Raw genomic sequence first — 18633 nt, forward strand, 5'->3', positions numbered from 1 at the left:
CTGGCAAATATACTTTTAAAATAGTAATCATAAATACACAAGTATACAGGTTTTCAAAGTTACTGCAATTTAGCATTCAGACCATACCAAAACCATTTTAGTACAATACTACTCTTCAATTACCCACCGGGTATTTTCAATTAGTACTAAAATCTAATTGACATTAGAAGAAAGGCAAGCCACTGCAGTGTAAATTCTACAGGAGATCACCGTATTATAGAAAAAGTTGTCTTGGTATGCCAGTGTGCTCTAGGCTCTCACAGAATAGGACACAACCTACAGCCTATAATGAAACATATAAGTGAGTTAGCATTCGAAATGGAAGGTTAAAGACTTTGGTATGGCCTCAGCACTATTAACATGTCAAAAAGTAGCCTACAGAATTTAAGAAAAGTCCCACAGACCCCAGTCCAAGGCTCTGCTGCCCACGAACCACTTCTAAGCAGAGAAGCCACATCACACAGTCTGACTGCCATGTTAGTTTGGAGTTGCCGTCTGCAATATGGACACAAAAAGTACCGTATGTTAGATTAGCAAGATAATGCAACAAATCAGTTTGTACAATTTTACAGTAATTGCATTTATATTCCCAGCACGTCCATGCAGTGTGGCTTAATTGGATTTGAGGCAATTCCAATCTAATCTTTCCAAATTCAGTTGTAAAATTATTTTTCATATGTGAAATAAGATCCTTATTTTTAAGAAGATTTAAAAGGTAACGCAGTCCAGTTACCCCTGCATCTACCCTAGAAACTACCTCCAGAACCACACCATGCCTACAAGAAACTATACCATAAAACAAATTTTTAAATCTTCAAGACTGAAGAGGAAAGAAAGGAAATACAGTGAGTTGATTTTCCATCAGCACACAAGATGATCATGCACTCCTAAAAGACAGCTCCCTTTACAAGCCTTTCCCAGCCCACAAGCAAAAAAAAAAAAAATACACAAAGACAACAAACTACTTTGTTAGAATCCAGTCTGTTCTTAAAATCCCAGGTTTTCAAAACTAAGTAAATTAAAATCTTGTGCAGATGGTATTCACCACCTTTACTTGCAATAGCTGTTTAAAAGTACTGCTGGGTATACAAGTGGCAGCAGAGTCAAGGATTTATCAAGTGGAATAACTGGAACAAAATATGCAAGTGTTTTTCGTAAGAGTATTTTTTGTATCCAAGAAGATTGCTTTTTGTTTCAACTAAAACATGACTGAAAATCCAGTTGGATTTACATTGAATGCTGCTAGGAGGATACCACAAAAGCTAATAGGCCATTTGCAGATGATTGCAGGTAGTCCAGATCTGAAATATAACCACAGTAGGGACAAACAGAAAGATTCCTGACCACTGCCACAGCTTGAGACTGCTGTTAGTAAAAACATCCTTCTTGCCCTTGTTTAGCAGATGAGGTAAGTTTAAACTTGATTAAAAAAGACTTCAGAAGGCTGCTTTATCCAGGGTTTATAAAGACATACTTCAAAACTTTTTCTGATTTAAACTGGTGCAAGTTACTTTTCATTTCAGTTTGCTACCAAAGTCCATATGGTTAGCTGACTTCACATCTGGACTTTATTTCTAACTTAGGTTAATAAAGGCCTTCAATCACCTGTTTATGCAAAATACTGAGGCTTTAGTATCAACTGCAAGTTTGCATGCCAATTCTCTGTGGTCTCAACGCAACACCAACAGCAGCAACTTCTCGAGCTTTCCATTGTTCACAGCCAAGTATGTTTGATGAACTGCTTATTACATGAATGAAATCTGGATGTCTCAACTGACTTCTTTAAAGTCCAGACAAGCTCTATGAAGAAGACTGCATTAAAATAGCAGTCTCCAGAACTCTGTCCTACAGAGACTGCAGTGATGTGCACAAAATGATGTATCGATCTCTGCGGCTCTCAGCAAGCAGTGTGACCCCACAGATTATTTGCTTCCTGTGAACATCAGGCTGTAGATAGAAAACTTCAATAGGACAGCTTGCTTGTATGTACAGAACTTCGGTGTACTCACTACAGACTTCACTGTTCTCTCAAGCACTGAGCACTTCTCAAAAAAAAGCCAAGAGCACCTGCCATTTGAAGTACTTCCAGCTTGCATAACTTATCTATCTTCACTGAAGCATTCTGTACAGTACTTGCAATCAGTGTGCAAGTCAGTTTTCTGACTAAAAAAACCATTATGTCTCAAAACCCTATTTTGCTCTGTGAATTCTTCCACCATTTTTATTACTTTCAAACCTGTACAGACTGCTCTCTTACATCTGATTCGGAAAACTGGAGTTCTGATTTTATTTACACTTCTACCTGACCTAGAAAAAATTAAATATAGCTAATTACATTCTAGAAAAAAAAAAAAGCTTTCTGAAATGAGTTTTCAGCCTAAACACTATACTGAAACAGCACATTAACATAGAATTTGAGCTGTGAGTTTTCTCCCCACCTCTAAAAAAAAGTTTTACAATACTGAACTACCGAAGAATCCCTAGTACCATTAAAAAAAGCTAATTCAATTTTTGACTATTAGCCTCAGAGACAGTATTATACCTCAGATTATTAAAATAGCTTAGCAGTTACTGCACTCAAAACCTGTAAAACCATAATGTTCAGGAGACAGGGTTCTACACCTACTAAGGAAAAGTTTGTCTTAAAATACATTCTGATTGAGAACAATAAAGTCAAGTTGTCTGAGTAAATCTGCTCTCTTTAAAATGTTGAAATGAAGCAGAGCTAAAGATACAGTTGTTCAGTTCAGCAAACTGAGTGGTTGCCTCTAACATACAGTACATGGGAGCCATCTATCTTTCAATAAACTTACTTTTAGTTCACCAAGAATAGATAAGACTTTAAACCCAAACACTATTAAACACTGTTTATGGCATCAACTGAATGCCAGTTTCTAATTAGCTGCAGTTCAAACAAGTTGTAAGTAAGGTTTGCCTAGCAGAGAAGCAAGTAGGCTTTTCTGTTTTTCAAGAGAAAAGACATGAGTAGTTCAAAAGCCATATGGTTTATGCAATTAGTTCTGGTTGCCATAGAACAGTTCCAATTATAACAGCAGATTTTTATATGAGAGCTTTAGAAAATCTAGTGGAGCTAGCAACATGAAGACTGGTTAAACAGAAGTCACAGTGACCTACTAACTTTCCCTGCAACACAGGTATTTTGGTGTGTAACATACTCAACTGTTCATGCTTGGCTGAAAATGCAAGCTGAGGCTGGATGCCAGCAGTGTTGAGACAAAACCAAGTAGGTAACAAAACAAATAAGCCTTCATACACCATTATCGCCTCAGATGCGTATATATGCTATGGAGAAACATTTAGTGCATTGCACTTCTGGCCTAAGTCTGTTTCAATTCATACATACTTGCGCATCCCTGTCATTGCAGGGAGGGAAGATCATTTCACATCAGGTTTATATACAGAATTTAATCCTACTTATAGCCACTGCACCAAAAAAGCACTGCACTGATGCCTGCCCCGATTACACTACATACTTTTATATGGTATTATTACATAAATGTGATTACACTGATTTTAAGACAGCAGATACTAAACACACCTGCCTCCTTCAATGTTATCACTGTTCAGAGGCAAGCCAAGCTGGACCAGGAGATGCCTCCAGCCTCAAGAGAACACAGCTGATATAATGCTCTTGAAAAAGTCCTAAGAGATGCTAAACACGCACCTGAAGATTCTCCTAAAGGCTTCCATACCAGGCAACCTTCAGAGCATACTTTAGGATCTAGCATTTGCCCTTCCCTCCCGTTTCCCAGTGCAATGGAAGCATGCAACAGTTATGACATGTCACCGTTTGGACAACCAAATATTACAGACTTCTTTTCATAATACCAAACTGCAGAACAAGAACCACCTCTGGCTGAGTATGATATTCTGTATCTTCCAGACAGAAAAGTCTAAACCAGAACTTTGGTCTCCTTGTAATGAACTTGTTCTGTTTCCAGAGGATTTATACCATGTACTTTGACTTACAAACATAATTAATGCATTTCAACATTTTAACAAGGACAAGCTGTTTCTTGCCTCTGAGAACTGTTGCTAAACATGTTAAAAAAAAAAATCATCATTATCTGAGGGATCAGTGAGAGGTAAGACCTGGCACAATAGAGATGCTGATTTTTGCTTTAAAAAACAGAACTCAGAAAAAAAAAATAAAAGGTATTAAAATTTGAAGTGCAGAGTTACAGGCACTTTGAATAGCAGCAGTTATTCATGCTTCCTCTTTAGTGATTTTTATCTTTACTGAAGCTTGAATTTGAAGGACTCCCCTTCTTCAAATGGTCAAGTATCTTACAAGCCTGCATGAAAGGACGGTACTAATTCTTGCACACTCAAAAAAGTCATACAGTAAGAGATAACAGACCCTGTTCAATCTAGCAAATGCAAAAACCATTACATAGGTTGCTAGAACATCCCAAAGTTCTTTATTGGTAAAGGCACACACAGGCCGGAGGGCACGTCTTCAGTTAACAACCTTGTCTGTCAGAACAAAACATTACTTACTCTTTCAGTTTCCCTGTAAGAAGGACAGCTGTCAAGGAAAGCTTGATCGTTACTGTGATGTCCACACATTAACAGCACATCTTGTGCTAGGTGAGTCTGCACAAAGAGGCTAAACAATGCTTATTTCTTTTGCCCGTTTTCACTTTTTCTTTAATAGCATAAACCACCATTTTTCCATTAGCAACCCTCCCCACCTGCATATACATTCATTTCCTGTCCCCTCCATTACATTATTTTAAAATCTGTAGCACAAACCACATCAGGGTATTTATTGCTTGCTGAGAAAAAACTCATGCAGTTGCGGAGAACCAACCAGAAGAGCATCTCTTGATTTACGCTGTTGTAGGGAAGAACTTTGATAAAACAGATGAAAGACAAAAACTTCACATAAAACTCAGCATTTTTCTGATAATGAGGTGGTCTCAAATTTTCAAATGACTTTAGAAATTACTACTGTTAACACAGGCAATTAAGCCCAGAAAATGTGAGTCCTTTGCAACAATAAAAAGTAATTTCTAGCCTCCCAAAACTGGCAGGTTAGAAGGAGAACCTTTTCACATTGACTCTTCAACGAATTACTAAAGAAATAATACCACATGATATTTCTATATCTTGGCCTCAAAGTCATGATGAGTTGAAGTAAGTGAAGAAAAGGAAGACAGTTATGAAAAAAAAAAAAAAAAAAGAAATTTAGGCAAAAGGATTGTAATTCACCCTTGTGACTGGTGCTGCAGAAGTTAATCTGCAGAAGCTTTCCACAGGAATGAAGAGGCAGCCAAATCAGAAGTGCCTAATCCAGGTAAGCAATGAGAAAACAAGTGGAAAACTGCAGACAGTTGAACAAGAAACAGCTATTAGTAGAGGCAAGAGAGAGCGTAATAGTGCTAGTGATCAAACTATAAGGACAGAAGCAAGATAGTGAAAATTATCTACTGAATGTAAGGATTTATAGGAACATTAAAAATGTATACATTGATTAAAAGAAGTCTCCATTCAGCACGAAATGGTTTTGGAAACTCTAAAAATTCCTGCAAAACACTTAAGAGTATTAGGAAACTCTAAACAATGCCCTCCTAAAACTACTACACTTTTAGAACGAAGCCAACAAATATCTGGAAGCAGCTCTGAAAAAATAATGCATGCACAACAAGGCAAGGACATCGCTTGACAATGAACTAATTGAGAGAAAATATAGGATCTCTTCTGACTGCAATTACTGATTATCCTGACAGCTGGGGTAAAGGGAGGGAAACATACAGGGTAACTTAAGTTGGTCTTTCTAATATGGTTTCTAGGACAACTCTAACAATCTTCTGTAAAGAAAACAAGCACCTACATTTCACTAAGGGATCAGCTCAAGTGTGAGACTCAAATGAAATATAAGCATTTTTATGTTCCTAATTATTGAGGTCTATTCACAACATCACTTCTACCAACATACCATATTTACTGAGCAAGACAGCATTACCACACATTACTAATTAGCTTATATACAAGAAAAAACCCCAAACTCAGCACAAAATTTTACTTTTTTTTTTTCACTGCCCTCTTTCACATAAAGTTCAAAGCCAGCTAAGGGAAAATGATTACTTTGGTTGCATTTGAAATTTTAACTAAATGTCAAGTTAAAACTGTTTGAATACAGCCAATATTGATGTTTAGCAAGACTTTCACCAAAACTATGACTGGATCACACATACAGCTATTCAAGTCTCAAATAAATAAGCTGGGAACAATTACAGACTTAACCAATATTTTAAATGGGACTGATTTTTAAAAGGACAGATTTTTCAACTGCACTCTACCAGTCACAAAATCTTGCCATCTATGTTTATTGCTCTTATTTGCTGTCCCAGTCTCCTATGTTAGCTATCCCAGCCTTCCAGCAAAGTGCTCTCCAAGGCAATACGACTCTGTCAAAATGCATATGTATTCTTCAAGAGGTAACTGCATCTTATTGCAGACATTTCCCTTCAGCCTTATACATCTGCAGTCCTCTCAAGCCTACTAACACAAGAAAACAGAAAATTCAATGGGGTGAAAGGAGACAACTTGATGACTCTTCAAATACAGCAACTTGATAGGTTGAAGGGTTTCAAAGTCAACATCCACTTGAACTTGCCAGGATGCCGTCCCAGGTTACAATATAAATGTATTTAAGTATTCTATTACCACCAGCTGTGGGCTGTTAGCTGTTACCAGCTGCTAATGACCCACTCCGGATGACAGGCAATGGGCCATCAGGGACCGACCGTGTGACTCATGGACTTATCCTATTGTGAGATGCTCTGCCCAGGACGGAGGAGCCAGGTGTTCCCACCTGGATATAACCTGGCCTTGGAACTGCCTGAACCAGCCCTGTCTACTGGGTTCCCAGAGGACCAGAGCTACCACTGGACCTTCAGCTGGAGACTAGACCTTCACAGGATCACCATTTCAACTGAACCACTTCATTTGGACTGCTACCACCACCCTAACCAGGTGTCACGTTGTATCTGACTTTGTCAGTGCTTTTCCTTGTATTATTTCACTTATTGTTAATTTTTCCTATTAATTTTAATCTTGACTTGTGATCTCCCACTGGTTTGTTTTCAAACCAATACAAACGCCTACTTCAATTTCTCAGCATTTACCTCAGTATTCTAGTTGGGCTGCATAAAACTTTTCCCCCTTTAACACTGCAGTTACATGCCTCTTCCCCACTGACAATTTCAAAAGCTGATATTTTATCAACAGGCAGAACAGAAAGCAAAACTAGTTTGTCTGACTTTAGAAATACACAAATCAAAAAATGCAAGTTAGAAGTCTCTTCCTAGTCAAGAAAGCATATATCAACTTCAAAGCCACACACTGCACCATTTACTCTCCCACTCCTCTTCCTGAAGGATAATGTATTTACATGGTTTTGTCCCTCATGCACTAAACTTTCTTCACTGCAACAGAGGGCCCAATGATGGATGACAGGATTCATCTTCCAGGTTAAAGGAAGATGAGGTTAGAGGAACAGTTCTCTTGGTGCTGGCTTTTCATGGCAGCACTCCTTGCTCAAAGCTCATGGGTAAACTGGACAGATGGCTAGGCTCAAAACCCACTAGCATCAGACATCCCACCAGAGGAACACCTCAGCAGATCCACGGGGCACGAATTTGGTATCTCCATCACAGCCCTACTCTTCAAATTGCAGGATGAACCCCTTCACGTTCCTCCCTTCAGGGGAAATTTTTTTCTCTCCCAGGGAACTTCCAGCTGAAGTGTAGATTAGACAAGGAAAAAGTTGCATGACTTAATACCTCTACACCTTAAACTCCCATGTATACTGGAAGTTAGCTCAAAAAAAATGACGTCCTCAACACCATACAAAGAACGAAAAAAATACAAGCAGCTGAAAGTCAGAAACCAGTAATCTCCATGCCTCTCCCCTCCTCCAAAGCCTGCTTGACAAGTACTTTGCAAGTGGTATCAGGCAGGACAGAACACAATGGCTGCACACAATGTGCACAAAGGCTGGTCCCCATTAGCCCAGATCATCAATGCCCTGACACTGTTATGTCACTGTGTCCTTCTTTCAGCTCCAAAACGCACGACAAGCAAAGCTTATGAGCAACATGAAAAAATATTCAAACCAAACTGAAACATGCACCATTACAGACACAGAATCAAGTCATTTTTGCACAGGAAACGTTAATCCTTCCATTAAGGAAACTTTCTGGGGACAAAGAGATCTTCACTAGGACAACAGCTCTACTACCAACATAGGACAAGAAGGTGCTGGCATTTGCCATGTACTCTGCACTCCAGCAGATATGACAGCAAAAAAGCTACCTGAACAGCTAAGGACATGATGTCCAACATTGCTTAAATGGCCTAGGATCACATTTTAGAGGTTAAATATTATTCAAATACTAAATACTTGCTTTCAGTCTTCTGTGAAGGGCCTCAGGGCAGCATGTAAAGGAAAAAACTGGGACTTGTGGCAGTGACTTGAGCTGCCTTTTCTTCTTTCCACAGCTGGACATGAGGGATTGGAAGAACAGAAGGAAACACTGTTCAAACTGAAACACTTCCAGTTAGCATATTCTGCCCTCTTCAATAAACAGCAGATGATATTTCACTTACAGTTACAAAGCTTCTATTTTATCACTTCTTTAAAGAGGATTCAGTTCAACAAGAAAAAATAAAGACATCAACAAGCCATTCTTGTTAACAACTCACAGGAGAATTATATGAAAAAATATGGCCAAGGCCAGTTTACTCTCAAAATCTATTATGGATAAAGACTGACTATTCAGTCTCTAAGAAGTGTTCTTAATGGTCTCAAGTCAATAATCACATCTTTTAGTAAAAACAACAAGTTTAACGGGAGCTAAGATTTTTCTCTTCCTGCCCCACTTGGAGTAGGAAGTCACCACAGTTCCAATGAAAGTAGTACAAAGGCTTCCTATAGCAGATGAAGAGAACTTTTATTTCTTAATCCCAATATACCATGAGTAATGAATAATGCAACACAGATATAGTATAACAGATCCATATGCTGTGCTGACTTGCATGCAGAAATCTTTATTTCTATAATCCAGCTAAAAATGCAGAACAATGAATATTTAAGATTTTTTAATTTAAAATCTTGCTCTTGCTTTCAGTCACCACAGAAATCTTGCCCAGGTCTTAAAGTTTGACTTCTGTTGACAGGAATGCTTGCACAAACATGAATTCATAAACAGAGAAACACAGTAGCCGCGATGCCAGAACCCCTCGTTAAAATTTTCAATAATTTAATGCATCATTAATACTGCTAATCAGATTTTCCTATTATTCTGTCCATAAATAAGAAATTTCTGGGGCCACTTGGCTTCCACATGCTCTAGCTCTTTCTTCTAACCTTTTCTTTATGGAAAGTTGTATCTAGCTTGTCTCCCATTCCTAGTTTTCTCCAGTAGTCCAAGTACCATTAAACTATGTATCACTAAATTGCTCTTTACATGGACTAACCCACTTATTTTTGATTTGACTCTCAATGCTTTATTCTTTCATGTATTATTCTATGGTAGGTATTATACCCAAAACCATTAAAACTTTAACTTGATATATTTTTGCAGTCAACATTTATATTATCTGTCTCTTAACGTTGCATATACGTATTACTGAAATTAAATTTTTTAACAACACATTCTAGATTAGGCAATTTCCTTTCAAATTAGTTTCGAAAAGCTGATTTCACTTAGATATTTATCACTGCATCAAAAACTGAGCTAGTACCCCACTTCACCATAAAACTAATTATATGCCTAATTCAATAGCAAGAGAAACATAGCAACAGAAGTAAGGCACTGTAACAGAGCTCCCAAACACTTGAAATCGTATCTGCCAATTTATTTTATTCCCCTGTGTAGATCTTCAAATTTCAATATCAAAGGAAAATCAAGAGAATTGTTTGCAAAAGAGATGGTAAGAAGTTTTAAGATAGCATGACAGCAAAAACGTCAGACCAACAGCACATAGCTCTGAACCAACTAAAAACTTTCTGCCCTCTATCAATGCATGTCAAGATCTAGAAAGTCACCTATCCTCCATAAATCTCCCTATAATACACACTACAGTATAAAGAAACATCTTGGGAAGAGACACACATATAACAGTAAAACAAAAAAATTACTCTGAGAACATCAACAGGTGAAAAATATTATGCTGATGCTGACTTAAAATATGCTTGCTTTCTATATAGGCTAATCGACATATTTTTACTACCACTTCACTCCATAAATGCACCAACTTTGAGGCACCACAGAAGGGCTTCTGCTTTCACCCAGCACACATGTTTGAGATCAGAAAGTTGTATCTTTGTTTATCTCTAGCAACCTTTGAAGGAGACCTGTCAAATCACGTTATTTGTCATGGCACCCAAAGGCTGACTTCTTAAGTCCTGAAGAATACTCAAAATCAACTAGATGGATTTCATACTGCAACATACACTTTAACAAGGAGAAAAGAATCCACGTTTGGACATTTTAGCCTTCGTTTCATAATGAAGCTGACTTTCAAGACAGCAGAAGGTTCACTGTCATGGGCTCAACATTATGCTTGGGCAGAGAACTAGACATCTTGTGAAACACAGGAATCAGTAAATTAACGCAGACTGTTTCAGAAACAGTATACATCTTCCCTCCTGGCACTTTATCTTGCAAAAAAAGACTGTCACCTAAACTACAGGGTACTTACATGCATACTTTCCCAGGAAAGTCAAGAAGGTGTTTTACTACAGCAGGAAAAAAACCCCATATATCAAAAGTAAGCCCTGGCAACAGGAAGTCAAAAGGCATCAGCGCTTTGGAGGAATCTGAACAAAGTGCTACAGTCAGTATTAAAAACCTTGCTGGTGTCAGATAGGGGGACTCACTGTTCCACCTCATATACTTCCATTAAATATACACTGGAGTCCAAAGCAGTTAAAAAGATAGAAGTTCCACTATTTAGGTAGTTTGGTTTTGTTTCTAAGAGTTGAACTTCCTTAGATGTCATTGTCAAAAAAGTACCATCCAGATTACACTGGAACAGATTCTTCAAATTATAATAGAAGATGAGTTTGAAGAATTCTGTGTCACAGGATATCAGTACATTCTACCTCTAAAACAAAGCCTATCAGGAAGAAAAGTATTTTGTTCATACTATTCAGTTGGAAGGACTTTTAACTGAAGTTTTTCTGCCCACAGTTTAGATGTAGGTACTTAAAAGAACAGGCTAACTAAGAATGTAAAAACATAGGTGTAAGAATCACCCACTTCTGGAAATAAAGCTGTAGTCAGCGTAAGTAAAACTGCAAAGGAGTTAGTTCATATGAAGTGCTATATTGTCTCACAGCCATAAAGCCAGGATTTTCCTTCTTTGCACTGCAGGTAACTACTTTCCACCAATTTCCTAAAATGAAGACCAACACCTATAAATCCAGCAGCCCTGGTATTAATGACTCACAAATCTCTGGCTCGAAGCTCAAAACTGTATTTTTTTGTCCCATTATATAGATACAATATTGAAAAAGACGTGATTGTTAGGTTATTTTTAAACCAACAAGTCAAACAGGATTTTTATCTACTTATTTCACTCTGCAGATATTTTATTCTATGCTATATTAAATGTACCTTCCCGGCAACGTTCAACTTTTAACCTTCAAAAGTTTATTCCTTGCTTTGATTATGGGTAAAATACTGGAAGAGTAAGTTCCTAGCAGCATCAATACAGAAAAAAAAAAATCTTTTCTCACTGCACAAATACGGTGCAAAATGCACAGTCACACATTACCTGCAAGTCAGTTCTGCAAAACTCCTTCTCAGATGAAAGATCTCCAAGTGCTCAGACTTTGCTGAATTACAGCTCTTTTACTCTAAGAAGACAGAGCACATCAGGACTAGCTACCTAAGGGTAACTGCAGCTGCATCTGCAGTAAATTATTTCAATTCCTCCTGGAGAAGCTGCAGCCCATAGCTTGGACAGGTGAACTCCTCACTGGGTTAAAAAGCATCTGGGATGGCTGGGGTCAGGCAGTGGTGGTGAATGGTAACACACCCAGCTGACAACCAGTCACCACTGGGGTTCCCCAAGGCTGAGTGGACCAAGTGTACCCTCAATTAAGTTCTCAAATGAGACTAAATGGGTGGGAGTGTTGACCTGCTGGGGGCCAGTAGCGCTTTGTAGAGGGATATGGACAGGCTGGATCCATGGGCCAAGGCTAATGGTACAGCAAGGCCAAGTGCCAGGTCCTGCCTTGGGTCACAACAACCCCGTGTGGCACTGACACAGGCTGGGGAAGATTGCCTTAAAAGTGACCCAGCAGAAAAGGACCTGGAGGTGCTGGTTGGCATCCAGCTGAACATGAGCCAACATGGGCCCAGGTAGCCAGGAAGGCCAATGGCATCCTGGTCTGTATCAGAAATGGTAAGGAACCTCGAGTCCTGTGTCCAGTTCTGGGCCCCTCACTTCAAGAAAAAGATGTGCTGGGACAAGTCCAGAGAAGGGCAAAGGAGCTGCTGAAGGATCTGGAGAGTAAGTTCTATAGGAACAGCTGAAGGAGCTCTGGTGTAGCCTGGAGAAAAGAAGGCTCAGGGGAGGAGACCTTATCACTCTCCACAACCACCTGGAAAGGGACTGGAGCCAAGGAGGGGTCAGTCTCTTCTCCCAGGCAAACAGCAACAGGACAAGAGGAAATGGCCTCAAGCTGGGCCAGAAGAAAGTTCAGGCTGGACATCAGGAGGAATTTCTTCAATAAACTCATTTTTATATTTTTATATTCCATTTTATTCCATATTTTATATTCCATTTTTGGAATGGGCTGCCCAGGGAGGTGGTGGAGATCACTGCAAGTGCTCAAGAAATTACTGAACATAGCACTCAGTGCTACAGTTTAGGTGACATGGTTGTGTCTGGTCAAAGGCTGGACTCAATAACCTTGGAGGTCTTTTCCAACACTAATGATTCCATGAATTTGTAGAAAAAAAATATTAATATTGGTTTGAATCTTGTGACTGCCACAGTTCATTTAACCATACCAAAGCTCTGGAGCCTGATGTTGAAAAGACTTCTGAGAAGGCAGTGCATGGAAAGGTTGAAAAAGTAAAGTCAAAGTCATGATGCCTAATGTCACTTTATCCAATGCCCATGACATTGGAAGAGACAAGAACAAAGAGAGGGTAAGATTGGGATCCCACACAAGTGAAAAAGAGCAGCATTGTGACAGTGAGGACCTGCCATCAAGCATCACTTGACTGACTATTAAAAGAGCTTTTAATATAGTAATTATTTCCCATTTTCAAAAAAACAGACTATTGGTAACTTATCACCCAAACTTACTGCAAACTCAAAGCAGAAAAATACCAGAGATTGCATACACTAATTACAACCTTTGCTGCAAAAGCATGTAGAAGTTTAGACTGCTTTCTTTACTGCACATCTTGAAAAGACATCCAACAATTCTGTAAGAATTATTCTATTTGCATACAAGAGCTTACTGAAAAATAGACTCAACATAAGCAAGTATCAAATAATCTGCTACTTCTCTCAGCTTTTTCTAAACTCTCTACAGGAGAATGAAGAACTACTGAAGTAGGGTTTGGCAGGCACAGCTCTGAATAACCTCCACTGAACCTACAAAATCTCAATACGTTGCAAGAAAGTTAAATAACTCCAACAGAAAGGCTCGAAACAAATATAGACAGGTATTAGTCTTAATTTGCTGCATTTTTCACTGGTGTAACATCCATTTATTTATTCAGTTTGTTTTTAACAGAGATCTAGAATACACATGATAGAGAGAAGAACACAGAATGCTGCTGTAACCATCTCTATTAAATTCAGAGAGAATAACTCCCTTTTCTTAAACATCTTTGGACAACGACAGCAGCGCTCATTTAAAGCCATATGACAGCTTCACTTAGATAAGAAATAGCTAAAAATGTTTAGGCACAGAAAGTGCTTATACACAGAAAGGTTCTCAACTAGCAGAGGCTGTCCTCACAATAAAGACATCCCATATGGTAACTATTTTTAGACTGCTAAGTATCAGAGGTTAGAGAAATCACATGGGTGTCTACAAACTACCAGTTCCTCAGCTGATTTTTATCTTTTGCATAAAGAAAAAATCAATTTGGAATAATTTTTAGAGCTAACATAGCTCTAACTCAAAAACTGTGTCCCCTTCAAAGTTTGTTTAGCTTCCATAACTACCCATTCTTTCCAGTAAAGGCTTGAAAAGAAAGCAAGCCTCTAACTTTTGACAAAAATACCTAGAGCGTTCAAAGCAGATTAGTTGAGTTTACTTAACCTGGTTCTAATTCACTGCAGCTGCATCTAATGAACCGCAAAGAAAAGCTTATTACTGCAGCAAGTGACAGAGCTCAGTGGCTCAACGCCCTGCAAGTTTCCAGCATCCTTCAGTTGGCTGTGCTCAGTGTCAATGATCTCTGTGCTGTAGCTAAGCATGCAAAACCAGAAAACACCACCTCCCCCCACCCTTGTAATCTCTTGGATGTATTATCAAGAGGGTATCCAGGCAGGGTATGCTACCAGATATGTTCAAACAGTTGGCTGCTGGCAGAGACTGACTGCATTCATTGATCCTTGAAGTACTACCTGCTTTAAACACTGAACAAGACGTAAAGACTTCTGGTAATGATAACTCAGATTTGACGTAAGAGTTTGCAATCTGCCACATGGAAGACAGTGAATGCCATCTGCTGTCTGCAACATTTTCAAACTCATCTTTACAACTAGTGACTACTGGGGGATCTAAAAACCTCAGGTGTTGATGCAACTCTGTTAAATGCCAGTTAAGAACAGACCCATGAATTACCTCTACACACTCACACAAAAGTAATTTAGGGATTCCCACAAAGAACTATGTAAAAGTTTTATTTAAAATGAGCAGAAGTGTATAGTGTGTGGGAAGTCCCAGTGACAGAATACTAAACTCATGCTTAATTCTCTAAAATATTGTCAGTTCTACCCACTGGGAATTTGGCCTTTGATATATTTTTAAGCTTTTATGACGTTCATTTTTTAAGGCCAGGGTTCCACCATGAACTTCATCCATATCCTCCCCCAAAATTTCATGTGCACTTTTCCATGCGCAAGTTTTCCAGTATCAAACAGAACAGTATGTAAAATAAATAAATAAAAAATCATAGTGAATAAACTGAAGCATTAAAGATTATGTTAAATGCTTTTGCTTCACTTTCTTCCTCTTATGTCAGAAAGGAGAGAGGAAAGTGAGAGAGGGGGTGCAGGAGAAGCCTCAGAAGCTACTCAGTGTCTTCAGCTTTGACAAAGACTGATTCATATCAGATGCTTCAAAAAGCACTGTCTAAGGAAAAATAGTAAGATTAAAGGTCTCCTTTCCTATTCTGATAACAGGAAAGTGACTTATACTGAAAACAAGAAACTTCACCATCTTACTCAACAGCTGCACCCTTGTTTCACAGAAGTATTTAACACATATAAAGATTCACGAATCCACTGGGGAAACAATGACTGAGAGACAACAAGCACTTTGTTCCAGGAAGTTTAACAATAAATGACTTTTTTTTTCGTTTGTGCAACACTACTGAGTTTTGAGCTTTCTACTTCATTAATCAAAGAAAATGTACATTTAAGTCAACATCCTTAAGTAAACCCTTCAGAAGGAACACAAGTAAACCTCAAGGAAAAGAGGTAAATTAACCACACACCAAGTTCTAACACACAGCAGCAGTGCCTTTAAACAGTCTTCCAGATGAAGAGAGACACTAACAGGGATTTTGGAAATAACTCAGTATGCTCAAGGACCCCAGGCTAAAATTAGAAAGAGTGCTTATGCCAGAATTTCCCTTATATTTCTCTCTCCCTTTTAATTTTTCACACAGTACCAAAACCACTTAATACTCTATTCATCCAGAATTTCAAAACAGACACTACTGCTCAGTGAAGCCCTTCCTCATAGCTGATTTACAACACAGGTACCAAGTATTTTTCGCCCTACCACCTCCCACAGGTTCCCAAAACCAACAAAAGTGCCAGGTGAGAAACAGCCTTTGAATAGCAACTAAAAACTAATATAAAATGGCAGCAGATTAAAAAAACCCCACAAAAACTATTCTTATTTCCAGTATTTTAAAAAACAGTAAGTGGTGCAGTCTCACAAGTGTCACACCAGTCTGTTACATATTATTTTGCTTATGCAAAATACAGATTCTTTATATTTCTCTACAGAATCCACTACAGTAAGTAGATGAGCTATACCGAGTAACATTATTAGCAAGATTCTTCCCTGAGGCTCCAAGAAGAAGGATAACTCTGAAGGTCAATTTCTCCATTTATTGAAACAGGGCACAGAAAAGCAGCAGCACAAAATCTTTCAAGAGAACTAAGAAAGCAGGAAGCGGTAGAAGTAATTCAGCCGGCAGAGAGAGTGCACTCGAAAAGCAAGTGGAGGAAAGTGGCAACAATTGTTCTGCAAGCCTATCACAATTGGATTATCTGATCCAGAATAAACTGCACCAGGGTAAGCTAACCTGGCAGATTCTGTTCACCTTAGGGAGCAATCTGCTTCTGGAACTGTTTGTTCCTTCTGGTTTTCAGCCAAGTGTTTGTGATTCAATGACTGAACAGCACCTAATCATGGGATCTTGGGAGTCCATTATGCAGGTAAACACTCTTACTACCACCACCATGAAACAAACTCCTTCACCCCATGAAGCTGTGTCCCCCAACCACTGATGCTGCATAAGACTACAAAACCAGACAGAGTATAAGTCAAGTTTTTCTTACAAAAACAGCTGCTCCTGAAACCTTAAATATAAAGGAACTGAAGCCTCAACAACTTAAAGAGTTTTATTGTAAATACTTACAGGAAGATCAAGAAGGAGGATATCCCAAGTCAAAATTGACCTAAAATGTTAAACCACATCAATATAACCTAAGTGGTAACGAGAAAAAAAAAAAAAATCAACAAAATTTTCATCGGGGAGCTCAAGGGTGTCGTCTACTACAAATAATCTTGACTTCCAAACCTTGCATATTTGAAAGCTTCATTCACCTCTTTCAAAAAAAGCTTTGTTATCAACCGTTAGAGCCTGCTCTAATTGGATGTGTCTCAACAGCTTTGAGGAAATGGCTTATAACCATACAGTAGACATCCCAACATTGTCTGTGCTACTGAGTGGTCAGTCAAACCACCCAGATTTGACCACTTATCTTGAAAACCCCGACTACACAACATACTTTTTCTCTAGCCCTAGCTAGCCGGTTTTGAAGGACTTCCTAAAATTAGCACATCAACTTTGTATTCTTACTAAATGAAAAAAAACCTAATGTCCTAGTAAGGAACATTTGTGCTTAATCTCATTGTTTATCAAGCTCACCTGCAAAAAAAGCAGAATTCAACAAGCTGGGGGGGGGTAGTTCACTAATTTTGGAGTATTTTTTTCATTTTGGTCTGGGTTTTTTTTGGTTTTTTTTGTTGTTGTTGTTGCTAGCTGAATTTGAATTATTAAAGAAGATTTCAGAACCTACACACAGAGCACAGACAATAAACTTTTCACTTGCAAGCCTGATCATGCGGATCCTGCCACATTTCAAATTCCATACCTGCTCCAGAAACATGCTGTTTCCCAAAAGTTTTCTGAAGTTGAAATTCAGCTCAATAGAGCATCACATACACTATTCTTAAAATACCTGACCACCTAAATCACAGACTAACACAGTTATTATTCAGGGTTGGAAGTCATACCAGGAGACCACCTGGTCCAACTGCCCTGCTCAAACAGGGTTACCTAGAGCCAGTTGCCCAGGACCATGTCCAGACAGCTTCTGAGCATCTCCAGCATGGGATAGTCTACCACCCCTTCGTTTCATCTCTAAAAACTCAACACTTAAATCTACCTCAAGAATTTGAACAAGAGCAAGAATATCTGGAAGTACTTCAATGGATGTGAAATTCTGCCCATGTAAGGTGGGAGGTGATCCTTCCCCTCTACTCAGCCCTAGTGAAGCTACATATGGAATGCTGTGTCCAGCTCTCATTTCTTACGCAGAAGAAAGATAAGGAGCAACTGGAGAGGGTCCAGCAGAAGCCACAAAGATGATTTGGGGCCTGGAGCATCTCCCTTATGACAGGAGACTGCAGGAGCTGGGCTTGTTCAGTCTGGAGAAAACTAAGAGGGGATCTCATTAATGCTTATAAATATCTCACAGACGGATGCCAGGAGGAAAATGCCAGACTCTTTTCAATGGTGCCCAGAGACAGAATGAGAAACAATGGCCATAAACAAAAACACAAGAAGTTTCACCTCAACATGAGGAAGAGCTTCTTTGCACTGAAGATGGCAGAGCACTGGAACAGGCTGCTCGCCGAGACTGTGGAGTCTCCATGTCTGAGACATTCCAAACCCACCGGGACAGGTTCCTGTGTAACCTCCTCTAGGTAACCCTGCCCTGGCAGGGGGGTTGGGATTGGATAATCTCCAGAGGTCTCTCTCTTCCAACACTATCTGTTCTGAGATTCTGTAAGATACCACTCACTGCTAACTTAGCACTTTAGTAAAATTTACATAATTTTAAGAATGCAGTGTAACATATTCAACACTCAACTATCAC

At 38.9% G+C, this 18633-nt stretch overlaps 1 protein-coding gene across 17 annotated transcripts in view; it reads right to left on the bottom strand.

Annotated features, from left to right (window-relative positions):
- Positions 1-18633, bottom strand: part of ELAVL2 (ELAV like RNA binding protein 2) — a 93350-nt gene that overhangs the window by 49888 nt on the left and 24829 nt on the right. For 5 of the 17 annotated variants that reach the window (XM_085043810.1, XM_085043806.1, XM_085043808.1 and 2 more), the window contains exon 2: positions 405-495. The exons of 5 other annotated variants lie outside the window; for them this stretch is intronic. In XM_085043810.1, the coding sequence (XP_084899936.1) occupies positions 405-476 (72 nt within the window). In that variant the 5' untranslated portion in view covers positions 477-495. Of the gene's footprint in view, positions 1-404; positions 3489-3559; positions 3906-18633 lie in introns of those variants that run through there. 7 more of the 17 variants (XM_085043807.1, XM_085043805.1, XM_085043814.1 and 4 more) reach the window with 5 other exon arrangements.

Source organism: Lichenostomus cassidix, chromosome Z, assembly GCF_008360975.1.
Source record: "Lichenostomus cassidix isolate B80296 chromosome Z, HeHo_3.0, whole genome shotgun sequence".
NCBI classification, from domain to species: domain Eukaryota; kingdom Metazoa; phylum Chordata; class Aves; order Passeriformes; family Meliphagidae; genus Lichenostomus; species Lichenostomus cassidix.